This window comes from Naegleria lovaniensis (genome assembly GCF_003324165.1).
Source record: "Naegleria lovaniensis strain ATCC 30569 chromosome Unknown tig022, whole genome shotgun sequence".
NCBI classification, from domain to species: Eukaryota; Heterolobosea; class Eutetramitea; order Acrasida; family Naegleriidae; genus Naegleria; species Naegleria lovaniensis.
The window spans coordinates 1-19,262 of record NW_025407844.1 but is presented as its reverse complement, the minus strand read 5'-3'; the positions used below and the strand labels follow the sequence as shown (position 1 = coordinate 19,262).

At 36.4% G+C, this 19,262-nt stretch overlaps 9 protein-coding genes across 9 annotated transcripts; 5 read left to right on the top strand and 4 right to left on the bottom strand.

Moving 5' to 3' along the window:
• Nucleotides 1–158: 158 nt before the first annotated feature.
• Nucleotides 159–1,769, top strand: C9374_004734 (uncharacterized protein; the record flags this gene model as incomplete). The annotated part of the gene is made up of 2 exons (XM_044694406.1): nucleotides 159–580; nucleotides 1,004–1,769. The coding sequence occupies 2 exons, from the start codon at nucleotides 159–161 to the stop codon at nucleotides 1,767–1,769; spliced, it is 1,188 nt and encodes a 395-aa protein (XP_044548446.1).
• A 492-nt stretch (nucleotides 1,770–2,261) lies between these two features.
• C9374_004733 (uncharacterized protein) lies at nucleotides 2,262–2,606 on the top strand (the record flags this gene model as incomplete). Its single annotated transcript, XM_044694405.1, has 1 exon — nucleotides 2,262–2,606. One exon carries the CDS (start codon nucleotides 2,262–2,264, stop codon nucleotides 2,604–2,606), a length of 345 nt encoding a protein of 114 aa, XP_044548445.1.
• A 208-nt stretch (nucleotides 2,607–2,814) lies between these two features.
• On the bottom strand, nucleotides 2,815–4,574 carry C9374_004732 (uncharacterized protein; the record flags this gene model as incomplete). Its single annotated transcript, XM_044694404.1, has 4 exons — nucleotides 2,815–3,347; nucleotides 3,495–3,792; nucleotides 3,872–3,935; nucleotides 4,069–4,574. 4 exons carry the CDS (start codon nucleotides 4,572–4,574, stop codon nucleotides 2,815–2,817), a joined length of 1,401 nt encoding a protein of 466 aa, XP_044548444.1.
• A 1,084-nt stretch (nucleotides 4,575–5,658) lies between these two features.
• On the top strand, nucleotides 5,659–6,985 carry C9374_004731 (uncharacterized protein; the record flags this gene model as incomplete). Its single annotated transcript, XM_044694403.1, has 2 exons — nucleotides 5,659–5,954; nucleotides 6,214–6,985. 2 exons carry the CDS (start codon nucleotides 5,659–5,661, stop codon nucleotides 6,983–6,985), a joined length of 1,068 nt encoding a protein of 355 aa, XP_044548443.1.
• Nucleotides 6,986–7,170: 185 nt separating this feature from the next.
• C9374_004730 (uncharacterized protein) lies at nucleotides 7,171–8,282 on the top strand (the record flags this gene model as incomplete). Its single annotated transcript, XM_044694402.1, has 3 exons — nucleotides 7,171–7,210; nucleotides 7,311–7,725; nucleotides 7,805–8,282. The coding sequence occupies 3 exons, from the start codon at nucleotides 7,171–7,173 to the stop codon at nucleotides 8,280–8,282; spliced, it is 933 nt and encodes a 310-aa protein (XP_044548442.1).
• A 124-nt stretch (nucleotides 8,283–8,406) lies between these two features.
• C9374_004729 (uncharacterized protein) lies at nucleotides 8,407–9,273 on the bottom strand (the record flags this gene model as incomplete). The annotated part of the gene is made up of 1 exon (XM_044694400.1): nucleotides 8,407–9,273. The coding sequence occupies one exon, from the start codon at nucleotides 9,271–9,273 to the stop codon at nucleotides 8,407–8,409; it is 867 nt and encodes a 288-aa protein (XP_044548441.1).
• Nucleotides 9,274–9,305: 32 nt separating this feature from the next.
• C9374_004728 (uncharacterized protein) lies at nucleotides 9,306–11,423 on the bottom strand (the record flags this gene model as incomplete). The annotated part of the gene is made up of 3 exons (XM_044694399.1): nucleotides 9,306–10,325; nucleotides 10,377–10,591; nucleotides 10,649–11,423. The coding sequence occupies 3 exons, from the start codon at nucleotides 11,421–11,423 to the stop codon at nucleotides 9,306–9,308; spliced, it is 2,010 nt and encodes a 669-aa protein (XP_044548440.1).
• A 133-nt stretch (nucleotides 11,424–11,556) lies between these two features.
• C9374_004727 (uncharacterized protein) lies at nucleotides 11,557–17,599 on the bottom strand (the record flags this gene model as incomplete). The annotated part of the gene is made up of 7 exons (XM_044694398.1): nucleotides 11,557–12,222; nucleotides 12,283–13,479; nucleotides 13,569–13,948; nucleotides 14,167–15,696; nucleotides 15,750–15,962; nucleotides 16,037–16,072; nucleotides 16,162–17,599. 7 exons carry the CDS (start codon nucleotides 17,597–17,599, stop codon nucleotides 11,557–11,559), a joined length of 5,460 nt encoding a protein of 1,819 aa, XP_044548439.1.
• Nucleotides 17,600–18,476: 877 nt separating this feature from the next.
• C9374_004726 (uncharacterized protein) lies at nucleotides 18,477–19,262 on the top strand (the record flags this gene model as incomplete). Its single annotated transcript, XM_044694397.1, has 2 exons — nucleotides 18,477–18,838; nucleotides 19,007–19,262. Coding segments are annotated over 2 exons (618 nt in total), but the record flags the coding sequence as incomplete, so codon positions are not given.

Here is a 19,262-nt window from a genome sequence, read left to right as displayed (position 1 = left end):
CAAGAATGAAAGATTGAATTATCATTGTTTTCTCATGAGCATCATATCGTGTATGATATCAGTCATTTGAGACCCATGTTATTTGACAACAAACAGAGTTGGTCGTCATTATCATGATCCTTCTTTTGATTCTTCATCATCATGCCACACACGAAAAAATGTTCCTCTCAAAATCTCTCTTCTCATCATCCTCTCAAAAGTCTGCTTCCAAGGTTTTGAACCAAACCGTGTATCAAGCACTCGTGAATAATCAAAAGAGAACTCTCTTGCTCAACAAGACTACCCGAGTGATCTGCCAAGGAGTTACCGGTAAACAAGGAACATTCCATACCAAACAAGCCATTGAATACGGTACCAAGATGGTTGGTGGTGTTCATCCACAAAAAGGAGGTACTACTCACCCAAATATTGATGGACTTCCAATCTTTGCTAGCGTGAAAGAGGCTAGAGAGAAGGTCGGTGCAAGTGCCAGCGTTATCTATGTTCCACCATCAGGAGCTGCTCAAGCTATTTTGGAGAGTATTGATGCTGAGATGCCTTTGATTGTTTGTATTACTGAGGGTATTCCACAACATGATATGTAAGTGTTTTCTATACGTTTCCATTGAACAAATTATTATTGAAAATTTAATTTGGCATCAATGATGATGATTTTGAAAATTGATTTTTATTGGATTCTTGTGATGGATATCATCATGTGGACATTTATATTGACATGATGGTGATATTGACTCATGGAATCATCAACTCTTGATCATCATCATTCACAATGATTCATTTGGATCCCTCATTCGCGAATAATATTGATTGGGGCAATAATCATCTTTCTCTGTTATCATTTTCATCCTGTGAATTTTGAAACTTCACAACAACAACAACACTTCTTTGAAACAATAATTTTCATTATGACCCACTGTTGCTCGCATCTATTTCATCTTCTTCTTGCTCACCATTACGTCCACCCACCCATATAATTCTCATCAAACAACAACAACAACAACAGGCTCGTCGTCAAACAAGCACTCAACGAAAAGAATCTCGAAATGTTCCGTAAATATGGACCTCCACGTCAAGTCGAAGCTGAAGTTGCCAAGGGAAAGACTCTTGATGAAATTTACAAGCCATCCTTTGGTAAGATTGGTAATGCTGTTCTCGGAAAGGGATCTGATCTCGCACTCTATCGTAAATTGGTTGAAGGAGCTCCAGAATACGGAAATGATATGCACATTCGTTTGGTTGGTCCAAACTGTCCTGGTGTCATTAAACCTGAGGAATCCAAGATTGGTATCATGCCTGGCTACATTCACAGAAAGGGTAAGATTGGTATCGTCTCTCGTTCAGGTACTTTGACCTATGAAGCTGTTTCTCAGACCACTGCTGCCAATTTGGGTCAATCTACTTGTGTTGGTATTGGTGGTGATCCATTCAATGGTACTAACTTTATTCAAGTTTTGGACTTGTTCTTGAATGATCCAGAGACTGAGGGTATTATCATGATTGGTGAAATTGGTGGTCAAGCTGAGGAAGATGCTGCTGCCTTCTTGAAGAATCATCCAATTAAGAAGCCAGTAGTTGGTTTCATTGCTGGTGTTACTGCTCCACCTGGACGTAGAATGGGTCACGCTGGTGCTGTGATTAGCGGTGGTAAGGGTGACGCTCCATCAAAGATTAAGGCTTTGGAAGAGGCTGGAGTTGTTGTTTCAAGATCTCCTGCTCGTCTCGGTGAAACTATGAAACAAGTGATGGAACAATGGTCCAAGAAGAAGTAAGCTGAGAGTATTCGAAAATACACGATTATTTAATACAGTTTTGATTTTTAGGTACTTGCTGGCGTTATTAGATTATCGTTCATGAACCTGTTAAATGTATTGCCATTGATTGAAGAATCGACAAATGAAAAGTCCATGAATTGCATGACTTTTCGTCATCATGTCCAATGTATGGTCTTTGAAGAAACAAACAATAATTTGGTTAAACATTCAATACTGTTTGCAACCTCATTGATTTTGCAGGAAGGAAAGGAAACATCAAACAACCTTCATTTCCCATAATAGACTTTTTGAAAAGGTATTTTTCTGTCAAATGTCTTTAAAAAAGTAGCTGTTGCAAAACCTCACTAACACGTATGATGTGTCTTGATCAACACATTCAAACTCTTTAAAAAAAGCTCATCCGTTGAACCACACACCTCATTCTCTCCTTCCTCGATCATTCTCTTTCATCCTTCCACTGTACTCTCATCATTCCGAATTATTTCAAAAATGAATCCAACCACAGACAATGCACAACAATTCGATATATTCTCTCAAAATACATCTTCTTCGAACTCTTCCAACCCTCCTCCCAATATTAATCAATACTCTCATCAACTGAGTGAACAATTAGGAGATTTCTTTGGAGGCGATTCAACCAACTCCAGTTCTGGAACTATGAAATCATCGATCCAACATTCTGGAGTTGGATCCAACATTACGACTTCTTCCATGTCGTTTATGGATGAATTTTTAGGAGGAAATAATGTTCATGCAAATTCTACGCAGCAAAATTCAAAGATTGAATCCGTGTTGAATGCTTTTGATAATACACCACCAGAATCTGAAAAGTGAAAATGTTGTTGAAAAATGTCATTGTTGTTGACTTTAAAAAGTGACATCAATTTTTGTAAATAAAAATACATTTTATGAAAACAATGTTGTAACAGTTGTTTGATTTAGAATGTGATAGGATTGATGAATGAATGGTTGTTGTGTTCGAAATGTTTTCGAATTCTTATTTGAAAATGAAGAAAATAGTCGTCGATGATTTTGTTTTGGATCATTGGTGATTTTCTAGATTTTCAACTTGGTCGACCACTCGGTCGTCATTTTGTGTTTGTTGTTGAGGTGTTGGAGAAGTATTTGGTGAGTTGACATTTGACAGTGACGATTGAGCATGCCATGTCTTTTGTCTCATTCTTACATGGTTCATGCTACCACTCATTGGATTATGAATAATTACACTTTCAGCTCTCGAGTCCAATCGTCCAAATGCAATTTCATCATAATTAATTTCATCCTCCTTCCAACCATTTTGACGTTTGTCATTTTCAACCCTTCTCGACGAATCATTAAGGTAATAATAATGAGAAGATGTACCTATTTGGGGCGATTGAGAAGGATAATCATTCGTCGTTGATATTGCTTCTTCTTGTTCTTGTTCTGTCAATAACGTTTGAGTGTTCAATTGTGGATGTGCGTAATTGGTGGATATTCCAGAGTCGTAACGACCGCGTTTGACTTGATGACAGCAACAACAACAGAGGTAGGAGAAAAAGGATCTAATTTTGGGAGCTCCAAATAAAAAGGCCACTGATTGGTAGAATGGAATAAATATATATGGAAATATGAAAATATGAAAAATAAATTTCCAAATATTAAAATGAAAAACAAATAGTAATAAAAAATAGAAATTAATTTTCGATAAATAGTATTGATGAGATTTCACTCAATACGTACCTCCAAAAAAGAATCCTTTCAATGGAACAATGGTGTTAAAGAAAAAATTATAAAAAACAAGAATAAATCCTTCGTCGTCCTTATCTAGAACAGTACTTGCAGCACTGTAACACCAATAAGCAAGTTCAAAAATTCCACATAAAATGTATGGCAAGAGAAGAAGTGTCATTTTCACAATGACATATTTTTGACGTCTTTTTGTTTCCTTTTTGGGAATGACTTGAAGCTGTGAATTGTTAAAGTAGTGACCTAAATATCTCCAAATGCTAATTAAAATAGTGAAATTGAGACAAATGGTCTGTCAGTAATTATTTTCAAATATTTTCAATATTTCCAAAATTGTAAACTCCAAAACTAGTTCAATACCAAAAACTTACACCCGTAAAATAAATTGCCCAACTGATATACAATGTAGTAATATACTGAATCTCAGAGTCCTTACTAACATCCGAATGAATGCTAATAATCTAAAAAAAAACAACATGACAAATGTCACAATAGCAATTCCCCAAGCCACAACATGAAAACAAATTTCAAAAAATGTCTTTCGACTCATTTTCCTAATCGACCGTACGATGTTTTGAGAACATTTCGTTGTTTTGGTGAATTTGCTTGCGAAGGAATCGATATTGTCATGGATTTGGTTTGTAATTCTCGTGCTGTTGGAGTTGAGCTTAAAAGAGCCATTGCATGAATTGAGGAATTTGTTGTGCTATCGAATTGTGCTTTGGAATCTTCTGAATAATTACTGTTAAAGCTTGCGATATTGTCGAGGGATTGATCGACCTTCTTGGTAATGTCTTCTTCGAGCCATTTAAATTGACGAGTGGTTGCAAAAATGGCAAATGCCACAATGACGCACCAAGTGGCAGTTGACAGAGTGAAGGCGTAAATTAAATGTACAAAGAATTTGTGAATGGTGAGAGGAGCTGATTTCATGACGTAATAGCTCTTAATATGGTAATGTTTGGTTGTGTCAGATTGGAATGAGCGAGTGAGGGTGTCATTAAGAATGGCTCTGAAATTGGAAAAAAATTTTCCTCGACTTGAGACTTCATATGAAATAATGAATGTTTCCATAGTAAAGAGTTGTGAGAATTGTAGTAATTGACTACATGATGTACTGAAAAATTGGTCCAAGTTGAATTCACAGCAGTTCCATTTCCTTGTTGAACGGTCGTGAATTTTCTTTCAAACATGGACTCAGGAGCACCCATCGAACAAATCCACCACCATGCAATAAACAAAATTCTACTCACAGAACAAATCAAATCCGAGACCAGCAATGATAACATCATTCTTCGAATAAATTTTCTTTTTGCTCTCTGTATGAAAATCTTCCTTCTTTCCATTTTCGAAATTTCCAAATACAGATTTTGATTGTTCGGAAACCATTGACAACAACCCAATTCCATAATCGCCTGTTTCAACGTCTTGGAATAATTCATCTTCTTTGATTTGTTTTCAAAACTAAAAATCCATGAATGTTCCATATAAAACATGACAAAAACAATCAACGCACTGAGTGTTGACAGGACAGAACAACAAAATGAAATCGAATCACTCACGAGATCTTCTGTTTGATTGAAATCGTAACCAGAATCGTAAATAATAGATGAATGATTTGATGAATGATTATGAATGGTTTCCAAATGATTTCGGGAGAGTGTGAAAGAAGTGTTGACATTTGGCAGCTTGATCAATGACGATGAGAATTTGAATGATGATGAAGAAAACCAATTTGTGGTTGTTGTTATTCCATTACCGCTCCATAAATTGATCATTCCAAGAATCGTGGTTGTGAGAAGGATAACCACAACCCGAGAGAGACGTTTCATTGTTTTTCACTTTTTAGCCGAAAATTGATCGGAAAGATTTGACTTTTGGCATTTGGGAGATTCGGAATTAATGGTGTGAATTTGTGTGGAAGAATACTCATGTGTGATGATATAGCCTCTCTTATTGAAAGAGGTAATTAATGACATTTGGCACTTGTCTTTACATTTTGAATGATTTTCCAATAATGAATGCCACAGCATGTAAACATTCAATGACGTCAAAGCATTTACTGAGTCACTTGTCATTTGTCTTTGTACGAACTTTGAAAAATTACAAAAAAACACTTTTCAAAAAAATAATCAACAACAACAACAACAACCTCAGGATGGTCCTCTCCTCTCTCAAATACTCATTGGGCCTTCCCCTTCTCCAACAATACGATCGCATACAATTCATTATTTTCCAAAAATTCTGGCAATCCGATGACTTTTATAGAAAAGTTAAAATTCTCTGTGGAGCATTGGTTGTGATTGGATTGTTACTCATTGTTTTATTTGCTGGAAATGGTAGTGGTGGATCTGGAAAGAAACTTTCATTCGATCCCTATGAATTTATGGGATTGGATCGAAATTGTACGGATCGGGAAGTGAAAAGACAATTCCGTATCTTGTCGAGAACATTGTAAGTTTTCATGAATATATTGTGTGAATCATGACGTTGTGTAATAATAACACTAATAATCATCATGGATGATATATATTGAATAATATATTATTTTTTTTAAATTGATGATATGAATGATATGAATGATACGAATGATATGAATGATGTGAAAAATTGAATAATAACGCAAATGATACATACTTGGATTTCAAATCTTTCAAATCATTTTCCGATGAATGAATGGACCATGATTGTAATCATGATTGACACTTTAAAGGCACCCTGATCGAAACAAGGAAGACGATCCCGACACTGCCAGACTCAAATACCTTCAACTCAAACAATCTCAAGAAATTTTATTGGATCCAAAGAAACGTAAAAATTATGAAGAACATGGAGATCCAGACTATGTGGACATGTCACTTTTTGATGTCGAGACATATCCTGACATGTTAATGAATCCTGGAAAACCGTTTGTCATTTATGTCACATTCCTTGCTGGATTTTTCGGATGTGTTGTTCCACTGTGTTATTATTTGCTTCAACCTGCTTTGGAAGATCCACCAGAATTCTTGACTGATTTGATTTTCGATCATATCCACAAGGGAGAAAAGGAATTGTTAGAATCAAGATATGATTCTTGTTTGAATGCATTGAAAACTGCTGAAGATTATTGGGAACAATTAACAACAGTGTTCAAGGCCTATCGAAGATCCATTTTCCATCCTGAATTTGTCATTCGTATTGCTACAAGACGTGTGCAATGTCAATTATTGAAAGCTTCTGATGCTTCTAATCCAAAAGAAACTCTTAATTTGATTCAAGAAGCAACACAAGTCATCAGAACAGCAGAAACTAATCTTCTCAATTCTGAACAAAATAAGAAGGATATTTATGATACTTCCAAGAAGTATTTTAGAGATATTGAGAGTACCATTGATGGTAAATTGAAAGGAAAAACAAGTGTCTTGGAAGATTTGTTAATTTCATTCTGTAGAGGATCATCTTCTTCCTCATCGGCAGGAAATGCGTTCAAGAAGAGAAAGTAAGATGTGTGAAATTTTTTATAATAATTATTTATATATTTGGAATGATTTATATGTTTGAATAAAAACATGTTACAATGCAACTAGTAGTAGTGTTTGTATTATTATCAATATGATAATATTCATTTTCTAATTATGTGTTCAACAAGTGAATGAAAAAAAACCAAAAACGAATTTTACAAAAAAAAATGAGAGAATTGTTTTTTGTGAGACATGGAGAGAGAATTGGTGAGTGTTTTGTTATCCTATCAAGTGGTTCTTATCATGGGATGTGCTTTGGAATGTAACATTAAATTCGGAATGTAATAATTATTATTATTTTAAAAAGATTTCATTAAAAATTCTTCCGAATATTTAAATTGGATTGAAAATGAAAATAATCGAATTCATGATCCATCCCTGAGTGCACGCGGTAGTGAATGTGCATTTCTATTGGGCCAACATTTAGTGAAAAATGAATTTATATTTTCCAAAAAGAAGCAATCCATGACCAATGATTTGGCCTTGTTGAATAATGATACTTCTGTGAAAGAACCTTTCATTCATATTGAGACAACACTTATTTCTACACTGAATGATCACCACAATGGGAGCGCTTCAATGATTCATGGAAATGTATTTGGGAAACCAGTGAAAAAAATAATAATTTTTTCGTCACCTTATCGAAGATGTTTAGAGACGGCTCGTTCCATGTTGAATGGAATACAAAGTCATTTATGTTCTGAAAATATTGTGTATGAACTGTATATTGAATATGGGGTGATGGAATGGTTTGGAGAAAAAAAAACATGGTCACAAGAAATTCTTCCTCAACACTTGAAGAATTGAGTCACACGAACAATTTAGAGAATTATTTGTAAAAGCCCAAAATCAAACCGAATTTAACTCAAGTTTTTATTCAATTCCAGGATTTGGAAATGATTGTTTTAAATATTTTCTGGAAGAGAAACCGATGGAAAGTGTTCAAGATTTGGAAGAACGATGTAAAATTGCCATGGACAATATTCTCAATTTTGTAGCACATGAAAATGAAGATGACACGATGGTGTTTGTAGTGACACATGCTGCTTCTTTAATTAAGGCAGTAGAAGCATTACTGACGCCCGAGAAGAGAATTGGTGTGAAGGCAGGAACTTGTGGTCTTTCTCAAATGATTCGTCCACCGTTCTGTGAGGAATGGTTACTGAAAATTAATTCTGATACATCTTTTTTGGACGGAGGTCAAATGTACTATTGGGATTTTGGAGATTATGAAACCTATCTCAGAAATTTGCGACAACAGATCAAACAATTGGAATGAGTTTTCATGCACACAGGGTAAGAACGTACATTTCTGAAAGTACATTAAGTCTGCATTGATCAATATAAAGAACATCCTTGAGAACGTTACAATTTACCTATTCCTCAATTCCTTCAAACCCTCACTAAGGATGGGAAGTACGGTCTGTCACAGTCTGTGAAGTTTCTGTCAATTCCGTTGATGGAGTTGTGGTGTCACTAATTTCTTCCGAGGATGAGTGTCCCAATTTGTTCAAAATCACATCATCCCTAGATCCCGAAAATGACGTTTGGTAACTGCAATATGGACCTGTGCCAGTAGCTTTCCAACTCTCCATCTCTTTAGGAGTTTCTTTTCGCTTGAAAATGGTGGGACTAAAATACCTTCGAAGGGCATTTCGCTTTCGCCAATTACTATTTTCAAATTGGTCCATAATTCTTACATGAGAAACTTGTGGTTTGCTTAATAAATGTGAAATTTTCCATTGTCGAGCCGAACTAGATTCTTCTTCATCTTGAGCTTCTGATTTTCTTCGAATAAAGGCATTATATTCAAATAACAGTTCTTGTTCTTCCTGATTGAGACTTCGAACAACTAACTTCTTGATTAACGAATCAAGGAGATACCACACCTTTTTAAAACCTCGGCTCCATTGACCAACTCCTGCAATATCTTCAGCAGCGCTCGTTGTACTTTCCAAAATTATACCAAACACACTTCCTGAAAATGATATTTTGTCGAGTTCACTAATTTCAGTTTGGCCCTTGTCTAACACCACATTGAGAATGTTAATGATGGAAGAGAGTAAGACTTCCCAATGAGAAGGTAGGATGGCCTCCCCTTCTGTACGAACACGCATGACTTCCTGTAATCGGCGTTGCCAATCTATAATGATATGAACCGATAGAATTCGTTCCAAATACAATAAAAAGCTCTTGTCGTTACATGAGGGTTCAACGTCAATAGTGGTGTGCACTCGGCCACTGATCGATGGCGGATTATTGTGACTCATTGGTGAGTGTTGAACCAATACTCCGTGTTGTGTTAAAAAAAGAACGAGGTTTTCATCCATCTCGTCATGAAAAATGTGATCGATACCGACTTGATGATTCGAATGACCTTTGAAATGGTTTCAAAGACTCGATGAACAGCAAGCACTGCATTTGGAAGGTTTTCTACTGGTTGACCCTTGAGAAATGTGGACCAACTAGACACAACTTGTCGTTTTGCATTCCGTCGAAGTGCAATCACATTTCTAGGAGTCAAGTGTTGCTGGTTCTGAAAATCAATGGTACCATCTTTCTTCAAGATGGAGATGAGTTGTTCAATTTTTGTAGAAGTTAATCTCAGTGTTTCACGAGAATCATTCCAACCTTCTTCCTTCTTGTCTCGAAAACGTTTCAATGAGTTCAACGCTCGATAGATTAAGGCTTCATATTCCTTAATGGAATTCATATTTCGTTGAATGGCATCTCGTGTTTCTTGTTGAGACCTGCTCATGCCAGGAATTCTCAATAACTTCAATAACAATCCAATCGTTCCTCCCATCACAAATACTGTGAACAAAATAATCACTAAAATGGCAGATAAAAACGATCTCTTAAATACCTCGTTCGAAGGAATAACGAAAATTAAAGCAAATGCAATGGCGCCTCTCAATCCTCCATACGCAATGATGAATTGATTCTTGATGGAAACTGTTCGATTGGTTTTACGAACGGTTTCAACTAAATTATAAATTCCAGTCAATCCAAAAATGATTACATAACGAAAGAGTATTGTGAAAACCAATGCAAAAAGAATGAAAAATCCATCCCAATGTAATGGAATGGCTACAATGGAGACACCAATGTATAAAAAGATCATGGCTTCCAACATGAGTGAAAAGAGCTTCAATACAGTGCTTGCGGTTTCTTGATTTTTCTCTGTCATGTTCAAACCAAGATAATTACTTAAAATAATTCCACAACACAAGACACCAATAATTCCACTGACGAGTAGAGACTCTGAGAACAAGTAGGTAGCCCATGGGACCAACATGACAATGGTACATTCAAGAACGACCTTAGTGAATGGTTCAATGAATTTGAAATGTGACATGCTGCAAACACTTACAATTCGATTTGAAAATCTAGAAAGAAACAATCCAATAAATGCCACCAAAGATCCAACTATAACAGCACCCAATGACATCCATAATAGCTTGGCAATGGCCAATCCCACATGTTCACCAGTAATGGTCACTGGAGCTCCACTCAATACTTCAGTCAAATACAATGAGGTAAACAATCCAGAGAGAACTGCAGCGACAGCATCATTGATAACGCTCTCTATCAATGTTGCCCATAGCAATATTTGAATACAACGTCACAAAAGACATCACTTACGTCCTAATATTATGATATTAAGTCTCTCATTGACCTTCACATCTTCAAAGACGGTCAAAATGGCAACAGGATCCACGCTCGAAACAGCCGCTCCAAACATGAATAATTGCAGCAATTCATATTTCACATTAAATAAACCAGGTATGTGTGAAAATCCCCACAACGTCAAGGATAAAAACATGGCATCCAAAAAAGTTCCTAAAAAAGCATACAACAAAATCAAACCAATATTCCTAAAAAAGAATGACTTGTGCAGGGAATAACCTGATTGGAAAATGATGGGAGGAACTAACAATAGGAAGAAAATACTCTCATTGAATGTGAGGACATCATTAAATTGATGGGCCTTTGCTAACGCTACAAATCCACCAATAATCATTCCAATCACAATCAACAAGCCACTCTCTGGAACGTAAGCGTGAAGAAAATGCAGTCGTTTAGGAAGAAAGGCCCAAAGTAAACGGAACACGAAAATAATCAAGAAAAAAGCCATGATAATGTAGAGAGTTTCCATGAAGGGTGAAGTTTTCCAACCGAGTATGGGTCCTATGGAGGTATTTGGACCAACGATCTTGTAATGGTTTTGAGTGGTGGCATTGCTCGACTGTTGTTGTTGAGGTTGATTTGCGGGGTTTGCAGAGCATTCGCAGAAAGTTGTTGTGACAACATACAACAACACCATAAGAAGGGTTAAAGATGTAATAGTAGTTTTCATGTTCATATCTGCGTTATCCAAATGTTCTAATATCGTTGTAATTTTTTTAAGCTTGTTCATGATGAATGTTGTGCCATAAAAGTTGAATTGCTTTAAGAAAAAGAAGTTCATGAAAAAGGAAGAATGATCCAAATAGGATTTTACAAATCTCACTTCCTAAATAATCGCAATCATAATGTTGTTGTTGCTTTCATTAGGACAACCTAATTTCTCCGCTCCAACTTGCAGACAATGGCTCGTTGGTATTTAGCGAACAATTTTCCAAATATTTTCTACTCAAGGCTACCGCAAATGAGCTCTTACTTTTTACCAATTTACCTGCCAAGTGTGAGCACGTTGTAAAATCTCTGCTCTGAAATGATGAGATCATTTGAGAGAGATGTGTTTGTTCATGAGCAGTCTCAAAACAAACATGTTTCCAATGTTTCGATTTGATGTCATGTAAATTCCATGCAGGTTCGTTCTCTTTGAAAACAAACTTTCCAACATAGGTAACAATGGTCTTTTTAGAAGTGTCATCGTCGCTTGACATGGATTTGACCACATTTTCAGTAGCCAAAATGGATGAATGAAAAAGTCTGGTCATGGTTTGACACCAATCAGCGATAGCTATTGTATCAGAAATGATAGTACTATCCAATCGGTAATCATAACCAATAGTTCCAATGTTCAAAAGTCCTTTAGAGAGACCTATTCCAATTTTGATGTTACTCATATTGTTCCTATTAAAATTGTCAAGATTAGATATCATGTCCATTGCTGCATTGACGGCAGATTGAGCATCAGAAAATAGTGCCACGATTGCATCTCCAAGAATTTTGTGAATAAATCCACCGAATTTTCGAACAGGAGGAGCCAACTATTGTTCATGTCCATGATTTGTTTTGTGTGGAAAATTTAACATGCATTCAATACTTACCTCAATAAGGAGTCGATTGATGAAGCGAAATCCATGTTTTGCGGTGAAGTTTTCCATTAGCTCTGTAAATCCCATAATATCTGCGAAAAGGACCGTCATTTCTTTAGAAATGGCATCTCCTAATTCTACCTTTGTGACATGTGTCTTTCCTAGAATTTTTAAAAATTCTGAAGGTAAAAATCGAGCATAGGACTTGTTAATCGAGCTAAAGATTTCAACATTATCCATGCTGATGGAAAGGATTAATTTGGCAATTTTGATTGTTTCCATAGAAAACACATGGTTAATTTTCTTCTGTTCCAAATAAATGCAACCTATTGAGGACCGATCTCGAATTATTGGTACACACATGGCAGTACTGACTTGATTCTTTTCAAAATAAATCTCAACCTTTTCAATTCCTTCTGTGGGATAGATTTGCTCTGATTTTGTTCTCAACGTTCTGTAAATTAGTTTCAAAGGAAGCATTGATTCGTGCGGTACTTGATCCAATCTCAAATGCTCGTACGGCTTGACAGTTGCAACATGCTCGTCGTCCACTTCAATCTCCGTAGATTCAGCATCTACATATAGAATGGAATTTCTTTTCAATATTAAACAACATCGCGAAGAGTTGGTTTGCTCCCTGAGCAATGGAAGAACAGAAATAAATATTTCTTTCAAATCCAAATCATTACTTGCTTTCAGAGAAGTGTTTAACGAATACAATGAAGCTTCGTCATACGAAGATGGAGTCTCTGATGTATCCAGTAGTACTGAGCTAGGCACACTTTGATTGGACACTTGACGATAATATTCCTCAATCTGTGTTCTATAATTTTCCCAAATATGAGTAGCCATGACAGTAATACCCATTGTATTGTATTGATCGTAGGCCAATGAAAAATACCTTCCGCTCACACAGTCCTCCATTCCTAAATTTTTATACAAGACACCCGTCCTCCAGTTTGCCAATTTCAAAATAAATAAATTTCGATCTTGTAAGGCATGTTTAAGGCATCTATTGAGAGATGAAATGATTTCTCTGGTATCGGATTGTGTACTATATCTAACATTTTTGCAGTATAAAGTCTCTGCCTTTAGCAATTCATAACAACATTGGTATAGCAATGGATTGGTTTGAGAAAGTTTTTCCATCGTTTGTAATGCAAATTCCATGAGAGTGTCACATCGTTCAAGAACTTCATCCAATGAATCCTTCTCATGATGATCAACAAGTAAATTTCATATTCACACGTGACCAAACCAAGGAGTAACGCACCGATCCATTGAGGACACAATCCTACTGTACTTGCTCTCAATTCATAAGCCTTCTCGAGAGCATCAAAGGCTTCGGTGATATTTCTCTGAAAGTAGTACGAAATACCTTTAAACACGTAATGAAATTGGGAAAAAAATGGTTGATTCAAGACGTCCATACAGTATGCAGGCTCAAATTTTTCACTTTCACCACATAGTACTCGTTTCATTTCCAATTGCATCATTCCTGCATCTATCATGCCAATGTTTCCCATTTGTTTGAATAGCTCGATAGATTTTAAGCTTAAGCTAATTGAGGTTTTCATGTCTCCATTGGCTTCAAAGAAATGAAAATATGGATAGAATAATATCACAAAAGCGCCAACATCTTTGTTTCCAGCTTTTAACGTAACCAAAAAAGCCTCCTCTGCCATGGACCAAAGCGTTAAAGAGTTAACATTTGGGTAGAAATATACACTCATTAAGCGGAGTAACATACAAGCCGAGAGAACTTTCTGATTCTTGTACTTGTTTCGGCCAAGTCAACTCCAGCTTCCAAAAATATATTCATTTTTGGAAACAGGTCAAAATTACACCATGACCAACCAAGAGAAGTAAAAATGAAGGGAGCATACTCGCACAAACCATACTGCAAAACAGTTTCTGTAGAAACCAGTAATGTGATCATGTAAATATAGGGACTAAATGGAACTTTCATCACGTATATAGCTGGAATACTCATTCCAAGCATGTTGATAAAATTCATTTGTTCAAGGTCGGACATATCAGGCAACTCTAACACATCTTGCTTTGATTTGAAAGTCTGTAATAAATCATGTTTCAAGTGGTTCATTTTGTTGAATATAAACGTTTTCAATTGCTCTTCATCCACTTGGAAGGATAAAAATTTGAGTTCATCATGGATTGGAAAAATGTGATTCTTGAACATGTCGAACACTTTTTCAAACTCTCCAAGCGCTACATATGCCATAGACGTGTAATAACACGCCTCATAGAGATGAGATCTAGTTTTTGACTTTTGAATCAAGGAATTGAATGTTTCTATTGCCAATTCAATATTTTTAACATATTCACAATTTCCTCGAGCAATCAAGAGATCAAATGCTGTGTTATAAAGTGGACCTTCCCAAATATCAGTCTCATATTGCAACAAATCCATGGCTGTTCTGACAAAAGATTGAGCTTGCTCCATAGCACAGGTTGTAATTGCTTTTTTAGCAGCTCTAGTGTTCAAGTCCAAAAGTAATCTTCGCTTGTCCTCTCTTTCAATTATTTTAGAGTCTTTAGCTCGGTAGTTTAGATGCGCAACAATATCAAAAATAATTTCATCCAATGATTTGTCTGACTTGTGTTTTAACAAATACTTTCCGAATGAGTAATGAATATAATTTCTCGTATTCTCTGAAACTGATTCATTGGCAGCTTGTTGTAACCGATCGTGATTAAATTGTAAAGTATGAGAGTCAACGTAACTAATCCATCCCTGTGTTATGGCCTGTGCAACAATATCCTTTAAACCTAAGATTGAATATTCCATCTGCTTGGAATTCAGTAAATCACAGAGTTGACTTAACGAGAAACTGTTACCAATACACGAGGCAAATGCTAACGCTTTTCTAGTTTCAACTTGTAAATTATTGAGTTGTAATAGTAAAAAATCTACCACATTCAATGCATAAGGTGCTTTTTCAATGTCCTCAATACTCCATGTTAACTGATTCAATTTCCTATTGAAATATATTTTCCCTTCTCCAAACAAGGATGCAAGAAGCTGCTTCAAGAAGAATGGGTTTCCTTTTGTTTTGGAGAACAAAATGTTTGTGAGATTTGTTGTGTCTTGAAGTGATCGCTTCAATGACTCTGCTACCAATAAATTACATGAATCTTCTGTTAATTCTTTAACTTCCACTTCTGTGATTGACGTTAAAGGCCGAATCGATTCAATAAATGTCTGTAGTGGATGAAGAGTGCTTCCATATACTTCATTATCTCGAAAAGCACCAATCAAGAGAAATGGTATGGTTTCACAACTTCCTAACCCAATCATTTCCTTCAGTAATTTCATGCTCTCAAAGTCAGTCCATTGTAAATCGTCTAAGAAAATGCATAACCGCTTGTTTTTCTTTTGGCTAAACACTTGCATTAAAAAAATGACTAAAACATTTTGAGATTGCTGTTATGTCATTTGCGGGTTGCTTTCAACATACCTGCTTGTGCAAACATTTGAATGGTATCTTCTCTAACTTGCTGTGTCATACCATTGGTTCGTTTTTGGGCAGGAAGTAAGCATGAAAAATTGGGAACACTGTTACAAAGCATTTCAATTTGGATGCGTCCCAGTAGAGAAGTCAATTGGGAAGTAAACTCCGTGATGAATTGTTCTGATTCTCCCAGCACTGACTCAATGATGAACTCATGATCTTTTTGATGGCAAAATAAGGGACATTGTGATGTTGATTGTATTTAGATTCAAAAAAATCCAGCTCTTGCCCACATTTAATTCTAAATTCGTGCACCAAACAAGATTTTCCTGTGAGTTGTTGCCAAATAATAGCCAAAAAATTAATCAGTTATTAATCACACAACAAGAACATGAATCACCACCAAGTCAAGACTTACCAATCCCACTATAACCTCGAACCAGAATTAATTTTGGAAGGGAAGAATTTTCCATTTCTTTCAAAGCTCCGTAGAGATGTTGAATCATCTCCTCTCTACCGTACACCACATATGGAATATTGATCGTTGTTTGAATGTCAAACTGTGCTGGAGTGAAATTGGCTAGTGCAGAAAGATCATTCGTTTGAATGTGTTGAAGGATCCATTTCAGATCTTGTTTCACACCCTCAATGCTGATATACCGTTTCTCTATGGGCTTTCTAACCATCATTGAAATTACTAGAGATAGGGCATGAATGGATTGTGCGAACAATTGATCCGCCTGATCATCACTTAACATAATTTTCCTCTTTAAAACATTGACCAAAGATTCTGGTTGTTGTGTGATATGATAGTACATGTAATCGGCTGTGCTTTTCACTTTGTTGTTAGAGCCAGTTTTGAATGGATGCTCTTTCGCGAACATTTCAAATAAAACAAATCCAAAACTGTAAATGTCACAATGAAATCCAAGAGGTTTTGATATTTTTCCTGTTGCTTCGGGCGGCATGTACAAAAATGATCCAACAGGTCGATCTGTGAAAATATAAGGATTATTCAGAGGTAGAAAAACGGCTTGGCCAAAATCTATCAATTTCACACACGAGTGTTCAATATCATAGATCAAATTTTCAGGTCTTAAATCGCAATGACAAACTCGTGCAACATGCATTTGATCAATAGCACTGCACATCTGTATGGCAATCTCGAGTATTCTTTCAAGACGCGTTTGCCTCAGAGTTGAATCGCAATTCACCAAGTCCAGTTCCGAGTTGTTGTCAATGAAATGTCGAAACGAGACTCCATTCACAAACTCCCGAACCAGTATCAAATAATCACTAATGTATGTAAAAACGTGCGGCACAATATCTGTTTGCTCCAAATGTTTTTGCAAGTATTGAGCAATTTCTGCATCTGTTTCCAACTGAGGGACTGCTGAAGTTGTCATGGCAACTTTTACACAATACACTGTGTCGTCCTTATTAAGTGGAAGAGAGATGTAAGTCTTGTAGTTTTGTGGTGTATATTTACATGTAATGATCATGGACCTATCCCTGTCATAGTGAATGATCGGAGAAGTTTGGTTTTTCAGCAGGCAAGGTGTAAAAAAGGTAGGCAGATTTGGAATCGATACCTTCTCTATTGGCTGTTGATGATTATTGGGAAGAGCGGATATTGTCCTCGCCAAATCTGTACGAGACTGACCGTCATCTTCGGACTGCTGAAAACTCGTTTCATCATTGCTGATATTCTTATTGATGTGACTTGGGGTTGTATTGGTTGTTTGTTGTGTTTGGTCATTCCCGTGCTGCTGCTGTTGTTGATGATGAACCGCAGCCATCGTAGAGGAGTAGCTAACGGCAAGCGGAAGCAGTTCTTCGGGAGTAAGAGCTGGCATGATGTATTTTTTGAACGGCAACTGAACCGCAACCTACAAAATTGTAGCGGATTGCTGCGAAAATAACAAATTTCCTGTAATGTACATTCTCAACATCCAAGGTGATTTACAACAACGTGGTTTTCGAAGTAGTATCATTGAGGGTAGCACAAGATTCGAAATTTCATTTGCAATGTGCAAAACAAAAAATGTGTGGATAAACAACCACCGCCCGCGGGTTGAGTGCACTCACGAACCATGTTACGTTCCATTATTATTGGAACAACTTCGGAGAAAATAATTATTTTCAAAAATCATCAACCAATATTTCATCTTCTATTCATCTTCATGAATTTTTTACCCAATAACAATATATTTATGTTATCATCAATCCATGATTCCGTGATGATGCTGATGAGTAGGATCGATCCTCACGGACGTTCTTTTCCGAATAATGGGTTGACTCAGAAATGCAGGAGACTTGGAACCAAACATGCCAACAAGAAGGATCATCATGCAAGGGATGGGTTGCCATTGCACAATTTTCGTTTTGACTTATGTTCTCTTACTATCCCATACCTGGGTCAATTTTTTTACAATAGTACACAGAGGAATCGATCAAGCAGCCAAACATCTTTCACTGACGTGTGGAAACACTGGTTCAAGCTCTATTCTGATTTGGAAAATTGTTTTTTTTAATATGAACTTTTTAATTGATAGGACTATTAAGTAGAATTGTGACTTGCTCTTTTTGAAAAATAAGCCACACGATCAACCTATGGCTCACCTCGTAGGCAAAGAGTTTTTGTCTTCATCATGTGGCCGCATGTTCATCACTCAATTCCGCTCCACACAACCATGGTATGGACACAACACAAAAACCACATGGTCCACACACATGATTAGTGTGATACTACTACTACTCGTCGTTATAAGCTCTACTAGTAGCTTCAAAATAGCAGCGAATGGATACAAGCCTTGTTTAGATGCTTCCATGATGATAACCAAATATAGTGAATCGTTGTTTTCACCTTCTGAATGCATTAATAATGAATTGACTTTAATTCAAAATCCGTGGGAATCATCCAAAGTGAACAACATGGTGGCGAAAATTCTGCTCGAAGAGAAGCTTGGAGTTTGTGTGAACATTAGACGCAATACAACAGTTACGAAAGGTTTAGAACTGATCAATACTGAGGGAAAAGATAAGCCAATCGTCATTCTGGAGTTTTGGAAGTCAGGTCGATCGCAAGATTACAGGTTCGTAGAGTTTGTTCATAATCACTATTGTATATTCACTCGCTGTTCTATCAATCACTTCATTACCATATTCAATTGTGCTATCAATCTCGTAATTAACCTTTTGATGTTCATATTCCAAATCATTCTCCCAAAATACCCTTTCATGATATAAACAATGCTCACTAGAAAATATGTACAAAATGGTAAATATATCATAGATCTGGGAGAGTTGGGACCCATTGGTCGTGTGGGATGGTACGTTCCCTATTTTATGACTGAACGACAAGATCAAACGGACGATTTTGTTCGTTCCTATCGGTACTTTAGAACCACACATGTCATTCCTTTCATTAATGGTGTTCCACAAGTTCTTTCATTTAACAAGCAGATTATTCGAAACTTGAAATTGAATCTCAATGTCACACCAGTACCCGAGGAAGAT